General features: G+C 37.2%; 2 protein-coding genes across 7 annotated transcripts; both read right to left on the bottom strand.

The window, feature by feature from the left end:
• Window positions 1–706: 706 nt before the first annotated feature.
• Window positions 707–5,062, bottom strand: LOC132635834 (receptor-like protein kinase HSL1). Of its 6 annotated transcripts, none has more exons than XM_060352391.1 (6): window positions 4,592–5,062; window positions 4,240–4,307; window positions 4,014–4,086; window positions 2,754–3,036; window positions 1,271–2,390; window positions 707–1,176 (listed from the first exon to the last, which is right to left on the bottom strand). In XM_060352391.1, exons 3-5 carry the CDS (start codon window positions 4,014–4,016, stop codon window positions 1,417–1,419), a joined length of 1,260 nt encoding a protein of 419 aa, XP_060208374.1. In that variant the 5' UTR covers window positions 4,017–4,086; window positions 4,240–4,307; window positions 4,592–5,062; the 3' UTR covers window positions 707–1,176; window positions 1,271–1,416. The 6 variants fall into 6 exon arrangements, with proteins under 6 accessions (XP_060208374.1, XP_060208370.1, XP_060208371.1 ...); XM_060352387.1 differs by having other exon boundaries at window positions 2,754–3,510; window positions 4,592–5,059; XM_060352388.1 differs by having other exon boundaries at window positions 2,754–3,505; window positions 4,592–5,059.
• Window positions 5,063–19,443: 14,381 nt separating this feature from the next.
• On the bottom strand, window positions 19,444–24,118 carry LOC132637392 (receptor protein-tyrosine kinase CEPR1-like). The gene is made up of 4 exons (XM_060354484.1): window positions 20,105–24,118; window positions 19,726–20,003; window positions 19,607–19,623; window positions 19,444–19,525 (listed from the first exon to the last, which is right to left on the bottom strand). Exons 1-4 carry the CDS (start codon window positions 21,918–21,920, stop codon window positions 19,444–19,446), a joined length of 2,193 nt encoding a protein of 730 aa, XP_060210467.1. The 5' UTR covers window positions 21,921–24,118.
• Between the last annotated feature and the right edge of the window lie 1,169 nt (window positions 24,119–25,287).

Genomic DNA, 25,287 nt, shown 5'->3' with positions numbered 1-25,287 from the left:
ATTTTTAAGTAACCTGATTGTGTAAAAGTTTGAACACTTTAAATAGGTGTGCACCATTTTGGTTTGGCCAAACACAACTTAGATAGTGGAGGCGACTTTCCAAAAAATTTAGCCAAACACAAATTAGGACTTATTTGCACAAGCAGCTTAGCTTTTAGCCGGGTTTCATGAAATAGGGTCTGCAGATTCTTCATTATGGACCCTTGTAAGTTTATCGCTACCTTCCAAGCAAATTGTTTTAGAGAAATCGGTGGAATAAAGTGATGATGGTTTAATAATCTTCATTCTATAATATGGAAATAAGAAGTAGAATCTGGCTATACTAAAAAATGCTAATGCAGTTTGAGTGTGTCAAATGGCTGTGAAAAAAATCTCATGCCAAATGACACACCTGGTTTTAGTCTTTCTTCATTAACTCCAGCTAGTTTCTTCCAAAGCATTCTGCTTTTGGACTATCCTCAGCAGTTTGCAAACCAGTTGAAGGTGAGTTTAAGAGTTTCTTAAGGATTATCTCAAACCATATATGAATATCTATAAAGTTGAAATGGAAATCACTTCAGCTGTAGTCTTATTAAGGTTGTCTTGAACTAGTTCTAGTTTCAGATATGTGAGAGCTTTTGGTCAGTTCAACTAAATTGACAGTTCTATTAGTATATCAGTGAAGTTGAATACCCGGAAAGCATAGGACTGATACAACAACAAAAACTATAACAACTATGCCTCGATCCCAAACAAGTTGGGTATAGAGCACAGGACTGATAGTATATATCTCTGTAAGATATTGTTATCATCATGGATTTCTGATTCTATTTTATATTTACAAATTACAACTATGTTTGTTGATTTAAGACTACACCCTCAAAGAGTGGGGTCTCTGCAGCTTTGAAGAATGTAGCAAACGTCCTTCATTGATGGCCTACCAGATGGTGATGCTACAGTGCACATCAGTCCTAATTTAAAAACACTTGTCATTTGTTCCAAATTACTTGCTTCCATGATTTCTTCATCAAGAGCACCCGCGATAGAATTTCCCTCTGTAACGCTTTTCAGCCCATTGTGCTAGATTCATTTGCTCATCCTGGATAATGGGTTCTCTCCCCGTTGTCAGTTCTAATAGCACCACTCCAAAGCTATAGATATCTGTCTTCACATTCACTTTGAATGTCGAGGCATACTCTGTCACACATTAAAATTTAATGTAATTAGAATATGAAAAAAAATCTGGATGAAATGTTCAAGAGGTGGAAATACACATTTGAATGACATGTACCTGGGGCAATGTAACCAAAAGTTCCAGCAACAGCAGAAGCTGTTTCAGGATCATCATTTTGCCTGGCTAGTATTTTGGCTAGTCCAAAATCTGCTATTTTTGCATTGAATTCTGAGTCCAGAAGGATATTGCATGATTTAATGTCTCTATGAATGATGGGTCGAGTGCAATCTTGGTGCATGTAGCAGAGTCCTTGAGCTGCACCAATCCAGGGATGGGATGCTACTTTGACCTGGTGATACTGCTCTTTTCTTTCTCCGTAGCCATTTGTCCAGGCTTTGTTTCTCAAAGTATTCATAGACTAGAAGGTTTTTGTCTGTGCTAGAGATGCAGCAAAAGAGCTTGACAATGTTTCTGTGTCGAATGAGACCAATTATTCGAATTTCTGCCAGAAAATCCTTTGGGAATTTTTCACCTAATCTTTTGTCATGCCCTATGCTTTTGACAGCAAAGGTGTCTCCAGTTTGATTGATCGCCATCCGGTAGACCTTCCCTGATCCTCCATGTCCAATTACATTTTCGTCTTTCAAGCTAGATACAATGTCCTCCTTAGTTAACTTAAGCTTGTGAAATGTAATGAACCTCAAGTCCTCTTTGGAATTTTGGTTCTTCATTTTCGAGCAATGCTTTCTGACCATATAAAAGATCCATACTAACTGTATAGCTACTCCAACACCTACAGCAGGAATTATGATAATGAAGTGTTTTTCTCTCATAAATTTTAGAACCTTATCACCAGAAGAACAGCTTGGTAAGCCAGGGAAAGAGTTATTGGAACAAAGGTTGGATTCATCAAAGCAATTCTCTTCAAACGTTAGCCTCAAAAATTCAACAGAGCTTCTCCCTTTGAATTTGTTGGAGCAAAGCCTAAGGGTCTTTATACGCCGCCTAAGATGATCTAAATTCTCCGAAATGTTTCCTGATAACTGATTATGAGATAAATCCAAAACATACAATCTAGGTAAATCACCAAGTCCCTTCGGTATAGATCCACTCAATTGGTTATGAGAAAGATCCATATCAGACAAACTAACCAAGTTTATTGCATCAGGTATCGCACCCGACAAGTGGTTGTGACTTAGTGACAAGTGATGCAAATACTGCAATTGGAACAAGTGACCTGTAAATTGAAACTAGTTAAGAAATTTTATTTGACAGGCTCAAATTGACAAAGTTGTGCAAGTTCCCAATATCTTTTGGTATGGAGTGTTCAAGTTGTTCTCAGAAAGACAGAAAAAGTTCAGTTGGGATGCTAAAAATTGAATCCGGCGAATTGTAGTCCTTTTAAGTTACTGGGTTCTAAATTAATAATTTCTACATACTAAATGAATTTCTTAAGATAAATACACAGTTTGAACCAAAGTTATTGAGTTCAACTGAACCCCTACCTTTGTGTCTGGCTCTGCCCCTGCTGAACTCACCAGACATGATGTTACCAATTGAGATGCAAATTGACTAAAAAAATTTAAGCCACACAACTCACCTGGAATTTGGCCTGTCGAAGAATTGTTGGACAGGTCCAAATGCTGTAGCTTTGAGCAGTCCCTCAGGCTAGCTGGTATGGCCCCAGATATGTTGTTGTTGGAGAGATCAATCACGGTAAGGTTCTTGAGTTGGCATATTGTTGATGGAATTGTTCCAGTAATCCTCTTTTCTTCAAGATCTAGCTTCACGATGCTAATGCCATAGATGCATGTCACTCCAGACCAACCACATGGCGAAAATTTCAAATCCCATGACTGGAGGAACTTCGAATCGCTCCAGTGCTGTTTCAAGCTTAGTAAGATGGAATGTTCCGTGCTTGGAAATTGTAAAATTTCTTGGAAAGACAGGCTAATTAAGATGAAAAACATAAGGAAGAAGATTTGCATTTTAAGGAAAGAGTGGCAAGAGCTTTCTTTGAGCATATTGATACTTCCACTTGTGCTTCTTTTCATTTGAAAGTGAAGTCAATCAAGTCATGATGAATTTGACAAAGATCCAAGTATAAAGGATAAACAGAACCAAGTAAACTGTTAGTTTCGTTGGTTTCTCTTGATTTTGGACAAGCATGCCACAAGCTAGGCTCTTAGAGAATCTCAAATTTGCCATGTGCTAGTGAAGAGCAATTACTTTCTCATTGAAGAAATTCTAAGCTGCACTCAGACCTTCCTCTTTGGCCAGTAAAGTCATTTTAAGTCAACCTATTTCTCTTTCAAGTAACTTTATCTTCTTCAGAGTGGAAGTTGCTCAGTTCTTTCCTAATAAACAACACAAGAAGGAAATTATATAACAGACTGGCAATCCAGAATCTTTGACAAGTTGTCATATTTTGAAGTCTAGCTAGCCTGCCACACGTGTTGTAAATCATTAGTTTACTAAATAAATGCCCCACAATTTTAATATACTAGAGTCTGGACACGTGCGTTGCTCATGTATTTCATGTCAATTAGTACAATTTTTTGAAATATACAACAACAAGATGCCTAGTGTAATCCTACAAGTGGGATCTGGGAGGGTAGAATGTACCTAGACCTTACTCCTACCTTTTGGGTAGAGAGGCTGTTTCCGATATACCCTCGAGTCAAAATAAGTAATCAAAGCAGGATTGAAAGGAAATTAACGACAGTTAAATAGCAAGATAGACAAAGCAAATGAAGCAACAATAATAGTATGAAATGAAGAATAAGATATTACACAAGAATAAGATATGCTAAGGAACCACCTAAACAAACTCTTTAAATCCTAAAAGTAAAAAAAATACCATAGATGCTATCTACAATACAGTTTGTTTTCCCTCACACTAAGATGAGATATGTACTCAATTCTTAGTAGATCTGCATCATACAAAATAGCCAATGTAAGTATTCAATCACAGTACAAAATCTTAACTATCTCATCATGCATACTACTAACCCATTGATTTCATAAATCACTTGATTAACAGTAAAATATCGAATAGGAAGTATTGAATGTTTCAAGAAAGATACCTGGAACTATTCTCGGAGCATTCACGATTTGAGAATTTTGCTTGGGATGATAATATCTGTAGGATTCTCTGTATTGAGAATACCAATTTGATACACGTAAACACAATTTGTTAAAGATTATCCAATAAAAAGTGGTGAACTATAAGTAATTTTGAAATACCGGATAGAACATATGGTAAAATATTTCACTAATCTTATTGCGGTGAGATGCCAGAGCCTTGTGTAGAAAGTTAGCATTTTGTTCATGTAAGATGGTGTTAGCTTTATAAAAAAAATTAAATAACAATGTACAACGAACCTGCTAAAAAAATTTAACCATCTATAGAAGTAGGTAAGTAATTGTACAACAAACCTGCTGAAAACTCGAATTACATAGATCAAAGAAGGTAACAAGTACGGATCTCCCATTAGCTTCCAAGTCCTGTTGGATTTGCTTTTTCATAGACTTGCAAATAGTATGTGGTAAAATTCATGATATGACCTTTGGGTTTTTTGATTAGGAAACGACAGGTTGTAGTTGCTTCAAATTCTGAATTTAAAGTGGATTTTTTTTTTTTTTGGTTACAATATCATTTAAGGTGGAATTATTCAGACTTTCAGAGAATTACTGATGGGGATTTCTTGACTTTCTAAACTGATAAAAAGATGGAGAAAGAAGAGTAAGGGATGAAGGTGTAGTTAAAAGAATGCAATTCATAAATGACTCTCGAGTGTTTTTAGTGTATAACACATAAATAGAAAAATTGAATGTGTAATAAAGACAATTTAAGTGGAGTAGTAATTATTGAGTCATTCATTGTTATATTAGCACATATAAATAGAAAAAAATGAGGAAAAGGAACAAGGCATCCGATAAACAGTACGTTGCAATATTAAAAGGATGATTACTTAATCTTTCTTCTACTAATTCGGTCACAAATGTTTAATCCACCTTTGAGTTTTTTGTATCCCAAAATATTGTCCAAAGGTGAAATGTTAGTACATCAAAATAATAAAACTGGAAATAAAATAATGAAAGGAGGGTGATAGAAAAAGTTGATTTGCAATAGATAGTGGAAGATGAAAAGAATTGTATACCTTCTGGTATTTGAACAATGAAAGCATGACCTTTTGGAACATGTTCCCACGTATGCAATGGATGGATTCATCTTTTACATTTTACTATTTACTTTATCATTTATTGAAAGGCACATTTACGTTTTAGCACCAAAATATGTACACGTATAAATTTCAATGAAAGGATAAAATGGTTGTCACGACCCAGCCCCGTGGGCCGCGACTGGTGCCCTACTTGGGCACCCAAACGGACATACAAACTAAATCATCATTTTTAAACAGAGTTGAGAACGAATATTATCTTGCGCGATTGCGTGTACAAAACATTATATCAGAATCAGAAGAGGCAGCGGAATATACATCGCCGAACATATGCACATATATCAAAAAGCCGGAAAGGCTATCAAATATGTCAAAAGCCGACAAGGCTGTCAAATGGCACAACGGCCCAAAACGCATATACAAATGCACGCCGACAAGGCTGCCACAAACATATACAAAATGCACGCCGACGAGGCTGCCATAACGAATAGAGTCATGCAAACACATCCGTACGGAAGTAGGCACACACACCCACAAATACGTCTACAGACCTCTAAACAGACAAACCGAATCATATGGCGGGACAGGGCCCCGCCGTGCCCCTGAACAAATACATATATACATAGCGAACGAATATATACCAAAATGTGTGCTCTGAAATGAGAAGAGCACTCCAAACAGCAGAAGAGGGTGTCTTAAATGGGTAGATCACCAAACTGTGCATCTGTACCTGCGGGCATGAAACGCAACCCCCGAAGAAAGGGGGTCAGTACGAAATATGTACTGAGTATGCAAAGCAGAATATACAGCAAGCAAATCTGAGACATAAACGAAATGGAAGTGCTCGGATTTCGGATTTGGAATTTCCTTAAGGCTCTAATCTAGCCTATGTAAAACTAAGACATGCCAAAAAGAAGGGAGGTTGCTTTACATACCTCGTACGCACTCCAAGATGGCCAATCTAAAGTAAATTCCAATCTACGCCTCGGGCTCCCCAAGGTCTACAAATATGCCAACGAATATCCAATATTAAACATAGGCACTTAAGCCATTTATTCCAACTAACATTAAATTCTACAGAAAATTCGACAGCATTTCCCCTGTAAATAGGCCATCCCGAGAATTTAACTCGCTCAAAATCAACAACAACAACCACAATAACCAACCTAGCAACATCGATAATCAATTCGAAAGGCAAAATAATAATAGTAGCTCTCTTTTACACCATTCGACAACTTTCCAATTATTCAATTCAATGGCTTACTTTCAAGCCACAATATCGTTCGTACATTCGATTATTAACCCAAACTCATACAAACAACATTCGAGAACATTCTAAACAATTCACATAATTTTTCCAACAATCCACAATTTCTCCAAATTTTTGGCCGAAAACAGACCCTACCCGTGAGCAGCCCACTGGGCACACTTCCGACTTTCAATTCATGTTTTGTATCACAATTCACAATATAACGATACCATTTTCATAAAATATACAAATTACATCAACGCACAATAACCCTCAAATCAACCCGTACAATCTCAACATCAATCTTAAGTCATTAAATGCTCAATTCCAAACTAGAATTCGTAACGACGACACGAAAGCGCTTAAGCGATAATAATGTGATATTCGGCATAATCTATGACTCACATTCGTTCACACTACACATATTCATATGTTAATGGTTCTCATATATAAGGATTGCATTAAATGCACAAAGTTCTCCAAATCAGTCCGCAACGCTTACTATATCAATTCGGGACATTTAACTCTCATTTCCAACATACAAATCATCACAACAACCATTACGACGCTAAGCGATATTAATTCATTCTTTGCTACCATTTAGAGGCTATATACACGGCTACACTACACATATACATGTATCGATGATTTTTATTCTCTTCTCCACTCTACGACAATCAATATGCTACAAGCAATTAATTCATCAACCCAATACCACACCACACACATATACTTCACACGGTCAACACACCCAACACAAGACCCAACTTCAACATTTCATATTTCATGATTTTTATCCATTTTAGCATACTACAATATGCATACAACATTTATAACTCCAAAAACAAGATTAGAACTCACCTTTATTCTCTAATCCACCAATAGGCTAGGGTTTGCAAATGGGCAAAATGAGTGGTTGAATGACCCAAACAATACTTCCATGCTACTTAGGGACCTCCAAATAGTGGGTTTATACCAAAGAAATAATTTTAGAGAGGCAAAAATGGGACTTGATTTTTCTTGGTTGTGGCCGAGAACCATGGGGGAGTGGAGGCTCTCCAAGTCTTGTTATTTTTCTTTAAGTGTAGAAGTGGGAAATGAGAAAGATGACTTAGTCTTCTTTTTTTTAAGTATCCACAAATATCTCCCTTTGTTTATGGCCCACACATGTGTTGGACCAATTAAAATTGGCCACAAAATGTGTGGGACCATTTCAAGTCCACACGGCCACCATGGCTTTTGGTGAAAGATTTTTAAATTCCAATTTTATGAATTGTGGTCCCAATTTTTCCTAAGTGTCCAATGCCCTCAATTTCATATTCAACTTATGTCTCAAAATAAAATCAAATGGTCAAAAGTCCCGACTTCAAATCCCGAAATAGTCTTGGCCCTTAATTGTCAGAGTTAATCCGGGTTATCCCAATGTATAAAAATACGGGACGTAACATCCTCTCCCCCTTAGGAACATTCGTCCTCGAATGTTGGATTAATGCTACTAATCTTACTCAAATTCGGGGGAGTTTCTTTTATATCCATCATATACAAATCGATCACAAATCAACATAATCAAACAAAGAATTTGGATTACCTGAAGGTGCCGAAAATAGATGAGGATATTTTTTTTTTCATCATCTGCTCCTCAGCCTTCCAGGTTAATTCCTCGCGGTTATTATTATTCCGCCACAGTACTTTAACAGAAGCCACATCTTTATTCCGCAACTTTCTTACCTGACGATCCAATATGGCTATAGGTTGCTCTTCATAAAATAGCTCCTCGGTGACCTGTATATCGTCTGTAGGAAAAATTCTGGAAGGGTCACCAATATATTTACGAAGCATAGGAACATGGGATACCGGGTGTACCGCTCCCAAATCAGCTGGCAAATCCAACTCATAGGCCACATTGCCTATTTTGCGAACAATCTGATAAGGTCCAATATATCTCGGACTGAGCTTTCCTTTCTTGCCAAATCTCATAACGCCTTTCATAGGTGACTCTTTCAGAAACACCCTATCGCCAATCTGGAACTCTAACGGTCGACGTCGTTTATCAACATAAGATTTCTGTCGACTCGGGGCCGCTAATAGTCGCTCTCGAATCAGTTTCACTTTATCGACTGCTTGCTGGATCACATCTGGACCAATTAACTGAATCTCACCCACGACAAACCAACCAATCAAAGATCTGCTTTTCCTGCCATACAAAGCCTCATATGGTGCCATCTGAATACTGGAGTGATAACGATTTTTATTATAAACAAATTCACTTAGCGACAATGATCACCCCAACAACCTCTAAAATCAATAACACAGGCCCATAGCATATCTTCCGGTATCTGAATAGCACACTCGGCCTGTCCGTCGGACTGAGGATGAAATATTGTGCTATGACCCATCTGAGTCTCCAGTCCTTCCTGGGACAATCTTCAGAAGTTAGCCGTAAACTGAGCACCTCAGTCGGTTATAATAGATATAGGAATCCCGTGAAGTCTTATTATCTCATTAATATACACTCTGTCATAACCTTCAGCCGAACAAGTAGTCCTGACTGGAAGAAAATGGGCTGATTTCATTAATCTATCAACAATACTCCGAATAGAATCGTATCCGCGTTGAGTGCGCGGTAAGCCTATAATGAAGTTCATGCGAATCGTTCCTCGTTCCTAAACTGAAGTTTCTAATTCCTGAAGCAACCAGTCGGGCCCTTGATACTCGATCTTGACTTACTGACAATTTGGACATTGGCCAGCGAACTCTGCAGTGTCCCTTTTTCATACCATCCCATCAGCATAAATATTTTAGATCATGATACATTTTTGTGGATTCAGAATGAACAGAATGTCGAACATTAAGTGCTTCGCCCATAATTGATCATCACAACCCTGCAACGTCAGGCACACATAATCTGCCTCCGTATAATAATATCCCTTTCAGACGAAATTTCAAACTAAGTCTTTTCTTTATCAAAGGTCGTATCTTTGTATTGTACAAGGATAGGATCCTCAAACTGATGCTGTTTTACCTTTTCTATAATCGACGATTCAGCAACTTCTCGAACAAAATCCCAATATCTCCAGAATCGACCAAACGGACTCCAAGGCTAGCTAACTGATAAATTTCCACGAACCAATTCTTTCTCATCAAACTGTACATCAGTCAAACTACCCATGGATTTACGGCTAAGTGCATTAGCTACCACATTTGCTTTTCCGGGATGATATAGAATATCGACATCATAATCTTTCAATAATTCAAGCCATTTATGCCGCAGATTTAGCTCCCTTTTGCTTAAAAATATACTAGGGCTCTTATGGTCCGTATAAATACCAGCGTAGACCCCATGTAAGTAATGCCGCCACATTCTCAAAACATGAATCGCCGCGGCTAATTCCAGATTATGTATGGGATAATTTCCTTCGTGCGATTTGAACTGCCAGGGAGCTTAGGCCATAACTTGACTGTGCTGCTCTAATTCATAATCTATCCCAATACCAAAAGCACCATAATAAGTAACATACCCGGCTGGCCCTTCAGGAAGAGCTAGACTGGAGTTGAAATTAATTTTTCCTCCGGTACTGGAAACTGTATTCACACGTACCGGTTCACTGAAATTTCACGGCCTTTTGAGTTAACTTCGTTAATAGTGCCGTAATAGAAGCAAAGTCCTTCACCACTTTTCTGTAATACCTGGCTAATCCCCAAAAACCGCGTATTTCGGTCTATGTCGAAGACCTAGGCCAACTTTTGATCGCTTTAATCTTCTGTGTGTCAATTGTTTCTATTTCTACTTATTTTACTTCACTTTCCTCCGCTCCCCCTCTTTTGGGGTTGTGCTTATACCGTATCCATGTTTTTCCTTTATAATCTATAACTTGATTACCTTCGTACGAGATCTTAACAAAATTACGAAGTGATGAAATTCTCATTCATAAAGTACAAATCTTATCTGATAGCTGGCACTCGAATAATTTAATTAATATAGCAATTTATCCTTTAATAATCATATCCTTCCTTCATACTCGTTCCTTATCCGTCGTTCTATTTTCTCGATAGTCAAATTACTTAATATTCGCATGATTCATCATTCCATGCCATAGGTTTTTTTTTCTTTTGCCCTGCATTTTGCCCTGCATTATTACATTCCAGTTCGTTTTTCGCAAGTAATTTCGTGTTTTGCCCGTCGACTCTTTTAGAAGCTCTGCTTAATTACGTTTCTTACGGTTCACTTTTGCTAACACTTTGATCTCTTTACCTTCCACTCAATTATTCTCTTTTCCTTCCAAAATATCGTCGTATTAGCATCTTCCAATCTCAACCCATAGCAAAACCAATATCTGTTTATCTCGTAACATCTGTATCATACCTTTCACTTTGTCTCATAAATTCTATTCTGTTAATGTCTCCCATATATTATAACGCTGACTATTAAGGTTCACTAAGCGATCGACATAGTCATAATGGGGAGTCCTATACATATATATATATATATATATCACTAGCATTTCTTTTACAAAGCGTCTTCAATCATCTGTCCAAACTCATTCTAATTCTGGAGTTGCGTTGCTCTTTCTCCCTTTTTCACTAATCTAATCCGTCTCAGCCCACGCGACCTTTATAAAGTTTCTAATCACTCCACATACTCTAATTTCCTTTTTGGTTACTCCAAATTTCCTATTTGTCTCTTATGTCCATATTTGCGAAATTTTTTGTACATTTCCCAGGGGGTCACCCATCCCAGAATTGCTCTGGCCCTGGCACGCTTAACCTTACAACTTTAATGCATTTAGACACGTTAAGACCGGTATAATTGCATCAATTTCCTCGCACGACTTTTATCACGTAATTTAAGGCAAATCGGGGTCTTAACAACTTTCAAAACGTTCTCGTAGCGGGTCCCACCCCGATCTAGAGAGAATTCTTTTACTTTTCTGACTATATAGTCACCGTGTCGCCCCCTGTAAATCCTCAATATTTTTCTCCTCATGCATATACATATATAATTTTAAACAGCCCACAAATTTAAGTTTTTATTCTACAAATTCCATCTCCAATTAGTCGATGAAGGCTGATAAAATATTACTGCAAGGCATTCTCCAACCACCAGCAAAAGAACACTAAAATCCGACGAACATCGCGAAATCCGTTGGTACTTAATTCACATAATTACCTCCATATATATATATATATATATATATATATATATATATATATATATATATTTGAGTCGTAAGCGAATCATTCAATTCCCAACTGCCTGTTATACATTTAGTATTCTTCAAATGAATCGAAACTTAATCGTTGGACATTTTTGCCTTTCATATAAGCTTTTCTGAAGCAACATGTGGTTGGAACATATTCTGATTCATTTAGATAAATTACGAATTTGCTACTCATATATGCTTTCTCGGAATAAAATTTCCCAATCAAGGATAATGCTTCTTACGAATGCCATGGAGGGTACCTCTTAACTTTAATCCAACATAACAGATTCACCCTATCGGTATCGACTTTCAAAACATGTTAAGAACTTATATCTCATTTTCTCTCTTTATATTTCTAGCAAAATTTGGGCAGAAGTTCCTCTGTATTTCTTACTATCCCAAAACCTGTACACAGGAAATACCAACCATGCCTCACAGGGCCAACACATATACGTATTTATATATCATATCGTAGCCACACAGGGCTAACAATTGCAAACAAAAGTACACAGATGTCGAGACTTACCTCACGTGCCCAACTCAAACGGCACCGGTGACATCTTCCTATTTATTTTTCTTTTCAATCTTCAACTTTATATTTCCGTCATACTTCAAATAGCTTCACCGACATACATCTTTCATACCATTTCTTACCTGTGTACGGTATAGCTTCCAATATCATCGGTCACTTTCTTACGTCGATACCGTCCTCAGCTGAAATTAAAGGTTAGCAGAAAAAGATTCATTTCCTACGGATGGCTCTATCGCACGATCTAAGATTCAAAGAAAGGAAACATCCTAAATGCCCTGTAGCCTCATGTTTATCGATGTGGTGCACAACACACCGATAAACAAGACTCTACTAGACACGGCCTGTAGACATCCCAAGGACAAACCGCTCTGATACCACTTCTGTCACGACCCAGCCCCGTGGGCCGCGACTGGTGCCCTACTTGGGCACCCAAACGGACATACAAACTAAATCATCATTTTTAAACAGAGTTGAGAACGAATATTATCTTGCGCGATTGCGTGTACAAAAGATTATATCAGAATCAGAAGAGGCAGCGGAATATACATCGCCGAACATATGCACATATATCAAAAAGCCGGCAAGGCTATCAAATATGTCAAAAGCCGACAAGGCTGTCAAATGGCACAACGGCCCAAAACGCATATACAAATGCACGCCGACAAGGCTGCCACAAACATATACAAAATGCACGCCGACGAGGCTGCCATAACGAATAGAGTCATGCAAACACATCCGTACGGAAGTAGGCACACACACCCACAAATACGTCTACAGACCTCTAAACAGACAAACCGAATCATATGGCGGGACAGGGCCCCGCCGTGCCCCTGAACAAATACATATATACATAGCGAACGAATATATACCAAAATGTGTGCTCTGAAATGAGAAGAGCACTCCAAACAGCAGAAGAGGGTGTCCTAAATGGGTAGATCACCAAACTGTGCATCTGTACCTGCGGGCATGAAACGCAGCCCCCGAAGAAAGGGGGTCAGTACGAAATATGTACTGAGTATGCAAAGCAGAATATACAGAAAGCAAATCTGAGACATAAACGAAATGGAAGTACCAAACATAAGTGCAAATCCAACATATCAAAATTTGCTTACTTTCAAAAATATGTAAGTAATGCATAGGGTACAGAAGAATATGGTCGCCCACCCGTCGATGGCGCTATAACACAGCATAACACCAGAAAGTTTCAAATCTCCGTATCCCCGTCACATATCACATCACAACATAACGCCATACACAGCATAACACCAAATATAGGTGGAACCCGACCCTCTTTTGCGAGTAGCTCGGTGAACCATAAACACAGCATAACTCCGGAGTATATCAAAATGCGCACGACAACAGAACCGGCCCGGGACTCGGCGAAAGGAATAACAGAATGCACGAGTAGAGTCGTGAGTAGTCATATGCATAAAATCATTATCATAAATTCAAACATAAGTAAAATGATCATATTTGAAATCGGAATAATAATCATACCAAATTCTTTCAAAGATTCTCTGAATTACATAAAGGAAAGTCGCGGGACCCACGGACGGGTATTTACCCAAGTCGGGCCCGCCTATGGAAAACATACGTATCATACATAATGCAAACTTTTATAAAAATATTGGAGCAATCCGAGCATTTATGTGAAATGTATGGCATTCAGAAATTTCGAAGTTCTTTAAAGTGAAACCTTTTTGCGCAAAGTTCGGAAAGCGATTATTTCAAATACATAAAGGTTCATATTTCATCAAATCATACATAAGAGTGCCAAGGAACATATATAGATCATATCATGCTCGGATTTCGGATTTGGAATTTCCTTAAGGCTCTAATCTAGCCTATGTAAAACTAAGACATGCCAAAAAGAAGGGAGGTTGCTTTACATACCTCGTACGCACTCCAAGATGGCCAATCTAAAGTAAATTCCAATCTACGCCTCGGGCTCCCCAAGGTCTACAAATATGCCAACGAATATCCAATATTAAACATAGGCACTTAAGCCATTTATTCCAACTAACATTAAATTCTACAGAAAATTCGGCAGCATTTCCCCTGTAAATAGGCCATCCCGAGAATTTAACTCGCTCAAAATCAACAACAACAACCACAATAACCAACCTAGCAACATCGATAATCAATTCGAAAGGCAAAATAATAATAGTAGTGTTACATCCGACATTTTCGCTTATTCAAAAAGATCCAAGACAAATTGACGTGTGATGAATAAGGCCACAATTGGACCTTACTTGATATGAATGTGTAGGTTATGAATTCAATGGTGTGGAATTACGAAAGGTGGCCAAGGGCAAAATTGGAATTTTGGAAACTTGTTCCATAAATTACAAAATTAGCCAAGTTGGACTCAAAAAAAAAAAAAAAGAGAACAAGGCCCAAACTTGGAGGCCCAACCGGCCATATTGGCCCAAAATCCATGGCCATAAGTCATGTGATTAGTCACATGACTAGTTAATATAAAGAGGTAATAATACATGTTTATCCAAAGAAGCTTCAAGAAAAAAAGAATTGAGAGGAAGAGAAAGAGGCATTTCGGGTTTGAAGGAGAAAAAGAAAGAAATTTTTTTTTTGAGGCCTAATCTTTGGTTTAAAAATCAAGTTCTTGTGGGAATATTACCAAGTGCAAAGCCCTCTACAAGTTGGTATAAGTATTGTGGCAAGAAAGCAATTCTATCCTCCAAGTGAAGAACTTGAAGAAAGGTGAGGATTTAATGATTTTGTTATGTTATAAATGGTATATGTATGTTGTGGTATGTGTGAATGAATGAAAAACATGGAAATTTTGTGTGTGGAAAAATATGCATGTTGGCCGAATACATGCACATGTATTACATGTCTTGGATGATTTGAATTCATGTTGTAATTTAGTTATAGTATGGTGGAAATTTTATTAGAAATGGAAGTGGAATGAATTAGTGAAAATTGAAGAATGTAGGAGGTGGCCGTGTGGTATTGTTATGTGTTGATGGAGTATGAATTTGATCTTGTTTGTATGTTAAGTATGTTATGGTGAAGTGAATGGAAAGATAACAATCTTTATTGTTTTGGAAAAATGGTTATCAAGTTGTTGTAGGAAAGTATGCAACTTTGTTATGATTTATGTAAAAATGGAAAAGAATGTATCAAGAGGCAAATTATGATTATTGTTGATGAATTTGGAGGATGGAAATGTATAATGAACTTGTATGTTGAAAGTTAGGAAAAGATTGGAAAAGTAGTGACTTAATGGAAAGTTTGAATGTTGTGTATCTTATGAATATTATGTGAAAATGGTATGGATGCCTCTGATGTATGTCGTAATGACTTTGATGGATAATGAATATGAAAATAATAAGTTTGGTTTGGAAATGCAAGTTTGAAACGAAAAATGTTTCGTTATGTCGAAAGATGGCTAATGATGCCTTAGTGTATGTTTAATGTCCATTGATGTTTTGATGTCATTCCTGGGTTGTTGTGTTGATGAATTGAGCCGAGCTAAGTCTCGGGGATGTCGTATATACAGAGGAAATGCTGCCGAATCTTCGGTAGGCAAGTATGTGTAAAGTTGGAATATGGAAAGAATGAAACTAACAAATGGTAAACTTGACCATTTCCAGATTTTGGACGAAATTTGGATTGACGCCAAGCGAGCATAAGGCGCCATCGAGGTATGTGAAGCATTTCCCTATGTTCCTAGGCATGTTCTGGATGTGGTAGGCTCGGCCGCGAGCCTTAAGTACGACTCCGTTCCCCGGAATTCGAGACGGAAAACCGCTCCAATTCCTTCAATTCAATTGAAGCTATTTTCTTACAAATTGCCTTTAAAGTGAATTTTTGTACAAAACTTCCCTAAACGGAGTCGGAACACTCCCAAACGACTATGGACGACCTCATAAGGTCTATTAGCAATAATTTACCTATGTAGCCTCGAGTTGGTCCGAGGCGGGCCCACAAGGCCCGATATCTTCTGTAAAATTTTAAATACTTCCGTTTTGGTCCGATTTTCTCTAAAAACTTCTGGACTATTATTTTGTGTATAATATGGCTATTTTTGTGTAATTTATACAAAGGATTTTTGAACATCTGAGAATCCGATTCTGATAATAATCTGTCGTGCCTTCCCAACTAGGACATAGGCGCGTACTATGCATACTATCTGGATATTCTGATTTTGGCTCGCCGTTTGGCACCCTTCAGTTTGATTGAGTCTGTATGTAAGTAGTTTCTCATTTATCGGTTCGTGTCTGTCCCAATGCATTCTTTCACTGCGACCCGGGCCAGGTTCTGTTATCGTGCATATTTCTCTGCATTGTTCACTGCGTCCCTCGGCGTACGGGCCGGGATCTGTATGTCTGTATGATATTATGATTTGTGTATGGGGATGGCGGCCAGGATGGCATATGATCTGATCTGATTCTGTCTGTCCACCGCGTCCCGTACTAAGAGGGCCGGGTTCTGTTACCGCGCCCCCAGACAGGGCCGGGATCTGTATGAATGTATGCGTGTGCTATCTATATTTATATAAGCACATGCCTCTGTATGATTCTGTATGACTCTGTACTACTCTGCATGCATAATTCTGTTCGACATACTTCTGTCTGTCCGTCTGAATTACGACTAGGTCTGTATGTCCGTATGGATTCTGATTCTGCTCGTCTGTCCGTATTATGATTCCGTCTGTCTGTCCGAACCATAATTCAATTTATTTGTATGGAACACGATTCTGTATGTCTGTCTGGATCATGACTCTGTCCGTCAGTCTGATTTATGGTTTTGTCCGTTATATTTCTGTGACTCCGGTTCGGACTAAGCTGATATCTGTTATGTTTCTGCTTTACATACTTGGTACATTTTTCGTACTGACTCCCGTTCTTCGGGGGCTGCGCTACATGCCCGCAGGTACAGAAGCGCCAGGTGATACGCCGCCAGCGTAGGCTTCTGATTCAGCTGTTTTGAAGAGCTCCTTTGATCCGGAGCGTATATTTTTGGTATATATCTCCTGTCTTCTGTATACTCTGTATGTATGGATATTCTGGGTACGGCGGGGCCCTGTCCCGTCATATGATTCTGTATGTCTGTAGAGGCCTGTGGATAGATGTGTGGGTTACGGGTTTCGTCTGTATGTTAGTCTTATAGGCTTATCTGTAAATGTCTGTATGTTCAGGTATGTATATATATGTTTGCGCGCGTGCCGTATTTGTATCGGCCTACTTCTATAACTTCTGTTTTAAAAAAAAAAAAAATCCGTATGATTCGAAAGTCGGACGGGTAGGTATGTACGGGTACCCAGTTAGGGTACCAGTCGCGGCCCACGGGGTTGGGTCGTGACAAGTAGCTCTCTTTTACACCATTCGACAACTTTCCAATTATTCAATTCAATGGCTTACTTTCAAGCCACAATATCGTTCGTACATTCGATTATTAACCCAAACTCATACTAACAACATTCGAGAACATTCTAAACAATTCACATAATTTTTCCAACAATCCACAATTTCTCCAAATTTTTGGCCGAAAACAGCCCCTACCCGTGAGCAGCCCACTGGGCACACTTCCGACTTTCAATTCATGTTTTGTATCACAATTCACAATATAACGATACCATTTTCATAAAATATACAAATTACATCAATGCACAATAACCCTCAAATCAACCCGTACAATCTCAACATCAATCTTAAGTCATTAAATGCTCAATTCCAAACTAGAATTCGTAACGACGACACGAAAGCGCTTAAGCGATAATAATGCGATATTCGGCATAATCTATGACTCACATTCGTTCACACTACACATATTCATATGTTAATGGTTCTCATATATAAGGATTGCATTAAATGCACAAAGTTCTCCAAATCAGTCTGCAACGCTTACTATATCAATTCGGGACATTTAACTCTCATTTCCAACATACAAATCATCACAACAACCATTACGACGGTAAGCGATATTAATTCATTCTTTGCTACCATTTGGAGGCTATATACACGGCTACACTACACATATACATGTATCGATGATTTTTATTCTCTTCTCCACTCTACGACAATCAATATGCTACAAGCAATTAATTCATCAACCCAATACCACACCACACACATATACTTCACACGGTCAACACACCCAACACAAGACCCAACTTCAACATTTCATATTTCATGATTTTTATCCATTTTAGCATACTACAATATGCATACAACATTTATAACTCCAAAAACAAGATTAGAACTCACCTTTATTCTCTAATCCACCAATAGGCTAGGGTTTGCAAATGGGCAAAATGAGTGGTTGAATGACCCAAACAATACTTCCACGCTACTTAGGGACCTTCAAATAGTGGGTTTATACCAAAGAAATAATTTTAGAGAGGCAAAAATGGGACTTGATTTTTCTTGGTTGTGGCCGAGAACCATGGGGGAGTGGAGGCTCTCCAAGTCTTGTTATTTTTCTTTAAGTGTAGAAGTGGGAAATGAGAAAGATGACTTAGTCTTGTTTTTTTTAAGTATCCACAAATATCTCCCTTTGTTTATGGCCCACACATGTGTTGGACCAATTAAAATTGGCCACACAATGTGTGGGACCATTTCAAGTCCACACGGCCACCATGGCTTTTGGTGCAAGATTTTTAAATTCCAATTTTATGAATTGTGGTCCCAATTTTTCCTAAGTGTCCAATGCCCTCAATTTCATATTCAACTTATGTCTCAAAATAAAATCAAATGGTCAAAAGTCCCGACTTCAAATCCCGAAATAGTCTTGGCCCTTAATTGTCATAGTTAATCCGGGTTGTCCCAATGTATAAAAATACGGGACGTAACAATGGTCTTTCAATTTTTTAAGAGCATTTTGGTAATTCAACTTTGGCCTTAGATTCGTCCTACTTTTCATATAATATGAGATATGATGATTACTAGGCTGCCCAACATAATTCTAAATGATGAAATCATAGAAAAGAAATCCATGTTTTGAATTGCATACCTTGTGGATAAATTGATCTGCACTTACATCAGAAACAATACTATCTTGGACCAAATATACATCTGACATGATAAACTATGAGAATGCTGATTCCCCGCCTAATTTGATGAATTGTAGTAAGAAAGTATGTCACTCTCAAAGGAATATTAAACTCCAGAAGTCTCACTAGTTTTAATTTCAAATATGTAGCTGAGGGGGCTATATATTGATCTGTCTGATACAAATGTCCTGTTCCGTTAGTATATCAGTGAAGTTTACAAAGCATAGGACTGTGAAGAGTGCATAGCGCTGGAAGATATATATAGTTACCACATGGCTTTTGCATCCTATTTTGTTTACAAATTACAACTATGTTTGTCAATATAAGAACTACACATGCTACTCCCTCAAAAATTGGGGTCTCAACAGCTTTGGAGAACATCGCAAACCTCTTTCATTGATGGCCTACCAGATGGTGATGCTCCAGTACACATCACTCCTAGTTTAAAAACACTTCTCATTTGTTCCAAATTACTTATTTCCATGACTTCTTCATCAAGGGCCTCGAGAATGGAATTCCCCTCTCTGTAACGCTGTAGAGCCCATTGTGCTAGATTGATTTGCTCATCCCGGCTAATGGCTTCTCTCCCTGTTGTCAATTCTAAAAGCACCACTCCATAGCTATATATATCAGTCTTTACATTCACTTTGAATGTTGAGGCATACTCTGTTAGGGCCAAAAATTAAAATTTAATATATTAGAATTGGACAAATTTCTTTGAAAAATTCAAGAGGTGAAACTAGACGGTTGAACTGTAATTAATATACCTGGTGCAATGTAACCAAATGTTCCAGCAATAGGAGAAGCCGTCTCAGGATCATCATCCCGCCTGGCTAGTATTTTTGCTAGTCCAAAATCTGCTATTTTTGCATTGAATTCGGAGTCCAGAAGGATATTGCTGGACTTTATGTCTCTATGAATGATGGGTCGAGTGCAATGATGGTGCATATAGCAGAGTCCTTGAGCTGCACCGACGGCTATATTTAATCTCCTTCGCCAATCCAGGGCCGGGGTACTACTTTGACTAGATGATACTGCTCGTTTCTTTCTGTGAAGCCACTTGTCCAGGCTTTGTTTTTCAAAGTATTCATAGACTAGAAGCTTTCTATCTGCACTTGATATGCAACACATGAGCTTGACAATGTTGTTGTGTCGAATGCTACCAAGTATTCTAACTTCTGCCAGGAACTCCTTTTGGGGTCTTCCACCTGTTTTTTGTCCATGCCCTATGCTTTTAACAGCATAAGTATTGCCTGTTTGGTCAATCACAACTCGATAGACCTTACCTGATCCTCCATTACCTATGATGTTTTCGTCTTTCAAGCTAGACAAAATATCTTCCATAGTCACCTTCAACTTTTGAAATGAAATAAACTTCAAGTCATCTTTGACATTCTGCTTCTTTGTTTTTGAACTACGCTTTCTGATCAACGAAAAGATCCATGCTAATTGCATATATATGCACTCCTTTTTCCCCCAATGCTTTCTGACCATGTAAAAGATCCATATTAGCTGTATAGCTATTACAACACCTACAACAGGAATTATAATAATCAAGTGTTTTGATCTCGAAATATTTCCAACCTCACCACCAGAGGAGCAGCTTGGTAGGCCAGAGATAGATAAGTTCTTGGATGTAGTACAAAGATTCGACTCGTCAAAGCAATTCTCTTCATGTGTTAGCTTAACAAATTCAGCAGAAATTCTCCCTGAGAATTTGTTGGAACAAAGCCTTAAAGTATTTCTAGGCCTAAGATGTTCTATATTTTCCGCAATGTCTCCTGATAATTGATTATTAGACAAATCAAGAGTATGCAATCCAGGTAAATCCCAAAATCCCTTTGGTATAGAACCAGTCAATTGGTTATGAGAAAGATCCATGTCATACAAACTAAACAAGTCCATTTCATTAGGTATCACACCGGACAAGTAATTGGAACTTAGTGACAGGTGTCGCAAATGATGCAACTGAAACAACTGATTTGTAATTGAACCACTTAGAGAATTATGTGACAGGTCCAATTTCGCAAGATTTTTCAAGTTCCCAATATCTTTTGGTATCGAACCGTTCAGGTAGTTCTCAGAGAGATTAAGATATTTTAGTTCGGATTCTGATATTTGCTTTGGCATCTCACCAGACAACATGTTACCATTAAGATACAAATAGAGTAATTGTTCCATCCCGAACAACTCACCTGGAATCCGGTCTCTCAAAGAATTATTGGACAAGTCCAAATGTTGTAGCATTGAGCAATCTTTCAGGCTTACTGGTATAGTTCCTGAAATGTTGTTGTTGGAGAGATCAATGAAAGTAAGGTTGTTGAGTTGACATATTATTGATGGAATTGTTCCGGTAATTTTCTTTCCTCCAAGATGTAGCTCTGTCACTACCTTGTCATCGATGCAAGAAACTCCTGACCAATTGCATGCTGAAGAATTTAAATTCCATGATTGGAGAAACTCCGAACTGCTCCAGTGTTGTTTCAATTTTAGCAATACGGACTGTTCCGCGCTTGAAAATTGTAAATTTTCTTGGAAAGACTGGCTGATTAGGAAGAAAAAAATGAGGAAGAACATTTGCATTTTACGGGGAAAATGGTTACAGCTTGTTTGAGGCTTTTTACGGGAAAAATGATGGCGATGAAGTCAACTGAATCACTATGAACTTAATAAAGAGCTCATACTTCAACAATAAATAAAGGTTATTCAAGTCAACGTATTTGTTTCTCTCTCAAGTAACTTCAATTTTGCGTTGTTTAGGGTGGAAGCTGCACTCATGTGCTTTCCTAATAAACAACATAAGATGAATTAGCGTGCAAGGCTATCAAGCCAGGATCCATTGGCTAGTTGTTGTTGTAAATCATTTGAACATTTAATAGATGAACCACTGCACTTTATTATAATTGTTCTTTACAAAATTAAAGGAAAAAAAAAAGGTAATACTTTTTTTTTTATAATAGTGCTAGACCTATTGGCAAACAGTTCAATACTCGATGGATAATTGATCCACCCCTCTATCATTCTCAAAAGGAGAGGGTAACATGAAAGGCCAATCTCCTATTTCTTAACCTGAAGTCTATAGATGCAATAAGGTCTATTGTTCAACGGGCAACGTGAATGCTTATGGTTATAATTATAGCAAGAATATTACCAATAAAATCTGAGTCCGATCAATCATTTGAGAATTTTCAACAGTTTTATACAATTGATAAAAGCTGAAAGTTCTTGTGACCAACTTCCTGTTGGAAATCTTACGGAAAATACTTGATCACGAATCTTGTCGGAAAATACTTGATCACGAACCTTGCAGGAAATTCTTGAAAGCTTGAGGAATGTCAATTAAGACACTGTCCTTAAGGATATTTCACCCGGAATGGGTGTATCCCAGAATTCAACAAGCTCTTCTAATATTAAACTAGGAGCCAGAATTTAACAAAAATGTCACAATGTAGAAAACTCAGCAAAAGAAAATGAGAAGAAGAAGGAATATGGTTCTTTTTACCACCGTCCTTGTGTGGAAGAAGACTTCCCAATATGTATAGTAGTAGTCCAACGGGAAAATATATCCAACAGACAAAATCATTTAAATGCCAATAAGGAGTAAAGGCAAAAGACAATTAAGAATATTAAAGGCAATTAATAGTGGATACTATTCTGTTGCATTTGGTCAAATTAAACGTTCAAAGAATTGAATGAGAAATAATGGTGGTCTATTGAAGGAGTGAAAATAATTGCCTTGCACAAAATAATTCTTTTTGAGATATTAGATAATATTTTCTCAACAATCCCCCACATATCTCAAAAAGAATATTAAGAAATAGAATAAAATAAGAAGTTTTGCTGAGTTTTCACATATGAATACAATGCGTAGAATCTGATGTCGCGTAGACTATGAACCAGACCTAGATAAAATAAGATTAAACTTACAAAATAATTGGTGAAGTTTGAAACTTCTATGAACCAAGAACTCTTTTGTAAGCTCAGGTTCTTATTTTATCACATTATACTCGCACAATCTTTGTCGTTATCGCGGTTTTGTCCTAAGAGGTCATGCGTGTGTCCTGGTATTCCTGAGTGCTCTAGAAATCAGTCACAATTTCATAAGAGCGGCACCACTTCACACTCATATAGGTCCACCCATCAAGTGTATTCTGCAGAGCAGTACACCACCTATAAATGATATGATAATGGATTAAGAGTTTATAGCTCAACCTCACTTTGCCTTGCAGTTTTGCACTATATTCACACACCATAGGAAGAGGCATAATTTAATAGTGCACTTTTGATCAATTAATGACTTGTTATTACCCATATGAACCTAATTCATGAGATCTCCAATCACATGGGTTATCATCATTGTTAATCTTCTTGAATGACAAAAGTCTCATTCCCCTCGATGTTTCTTTTAGTCTTGTGAATCGGCAAAATTCACCTGAGACTTCACATAAATATAGAAATTATCACATCTCACAGCAGCTGCTCTTTTCACAATATGTCTCAAACAAAGTTGATTTTGCTTCAATTTGAATACTCGTTAATTAGTTTCTAAACCATTCAGCGTTATAACCAGCCAACTCCAAAGCCTCAATTCAAATATCATTATCTATATAGTAACTATGCTTTCCTTGACTGATTTATATGTTATTTCACACCCACAAAAGGTGAACACATAGTTTCTATTGAATTTGTCTCATCTGAATCAAAGATCTAGTTATCATCATTGTATCTCTCTAATACAGGGAAAAAATCATTTAATACATAATTCATGATACCTCTCAAATATTATTTTTTCAAAATTAGAATTGATCTCATCATCGATGGCTTCTTTCCAAAACTTTATTTTCAAAAACATTTTGAACAATAAGATCACATAAAATATTATCACTTTTTTAAAACAACTTTCTCAACATAACTCTAATAAGATACCATGACCCCCACAATTTAAATTGTTTTAAGGTATGGAGATAATATTTTCATGACTTATAAAAATATTTCATCTTATAAATAACAATCTAATAATATAACTTCACCCAAATAATTATGTAAAATTTATTCACACTATGTCATCATCAACAAATATTTTAAGAAAGCAATATGAGAAAAGTATGTATCAATATTACTTATATTTTTGTCATTTAAATTAAAAACATAGTAAACACAAATAAATTATGGTTACAATATTGCTCACAAAAATATTATTTTGGTTGACACAACCTTATCATACTCAAATAAAACTTTCACTCCATTTTTTTTTCAAATATGAGTTTAAGAAGAACTTTTTCAGGGACTACTCAAGTTCTTGAATCACCAAGATAAATAATTAAATCATTCTTCTTCTTCAACTTGGGTGTAAAACACAAAATTATTTATTAGCACAAATTAGTAGGATCAAAGTCATCCAACGCCCAGTGTCTCACATTAGCCACAAAATTCGCGTGCGAAATGACCACAATAATTATATCACCCGCTTAATCAAATTTACTTTTACTTAGCGAGATTATCATTTCTCGAATCTTCTCTACATGTATGGGTATAATGACTTGATTTGCTACACCCAAAATAATAATCATCTTGAATTAGCCATAACTGATAATTACATGGAAACAAAATATATATACCTTTGTAAAAAAGAACGGCTAAGTCGCCCCTTAATTAACTACACATTTTGGTCCAAGAATGAATCACTTTCTTACCCATTCTTGTAACTCATTTCTAATTCAAGTTTAATTATGCTTGACTATCAAAATCATAGTGAAAGTATACAGAAATGTTGTCTAACAGTTATATATGATAATCAAAAGTTAATTTAAAGAATACTTTCTTGTATCACTAAACAGATCAAAAAAACGGTAATCTTCTTCTTATTCTTTTTTTTTCTGCGTGACTTTAACAATTCCCAAACTCAAATAATAAACTGCTATGTAAATCCACATCAGTAAATAACGTACAA

Source organism: Lycium barbarum, chromosome 4 (genome assembly GCF_019175385.1).
Source record: "Lycium barbarum isolate Lr01 chromosome 4, ASM1917538v2, whole genome shotgun sequence".
NCBI classification, from domain to species: Eukaryota; Viridiplantae; Streptophyta; class Magnoliopsida; order Solanales; family Solanaceae; genus Lycium; species Lycium barbarum.
The sequence above is the reverse complement of the archived record's forward strand: the minus strand, read 5'-3'. Positions and strand labels throughout refer to the sequence as shown.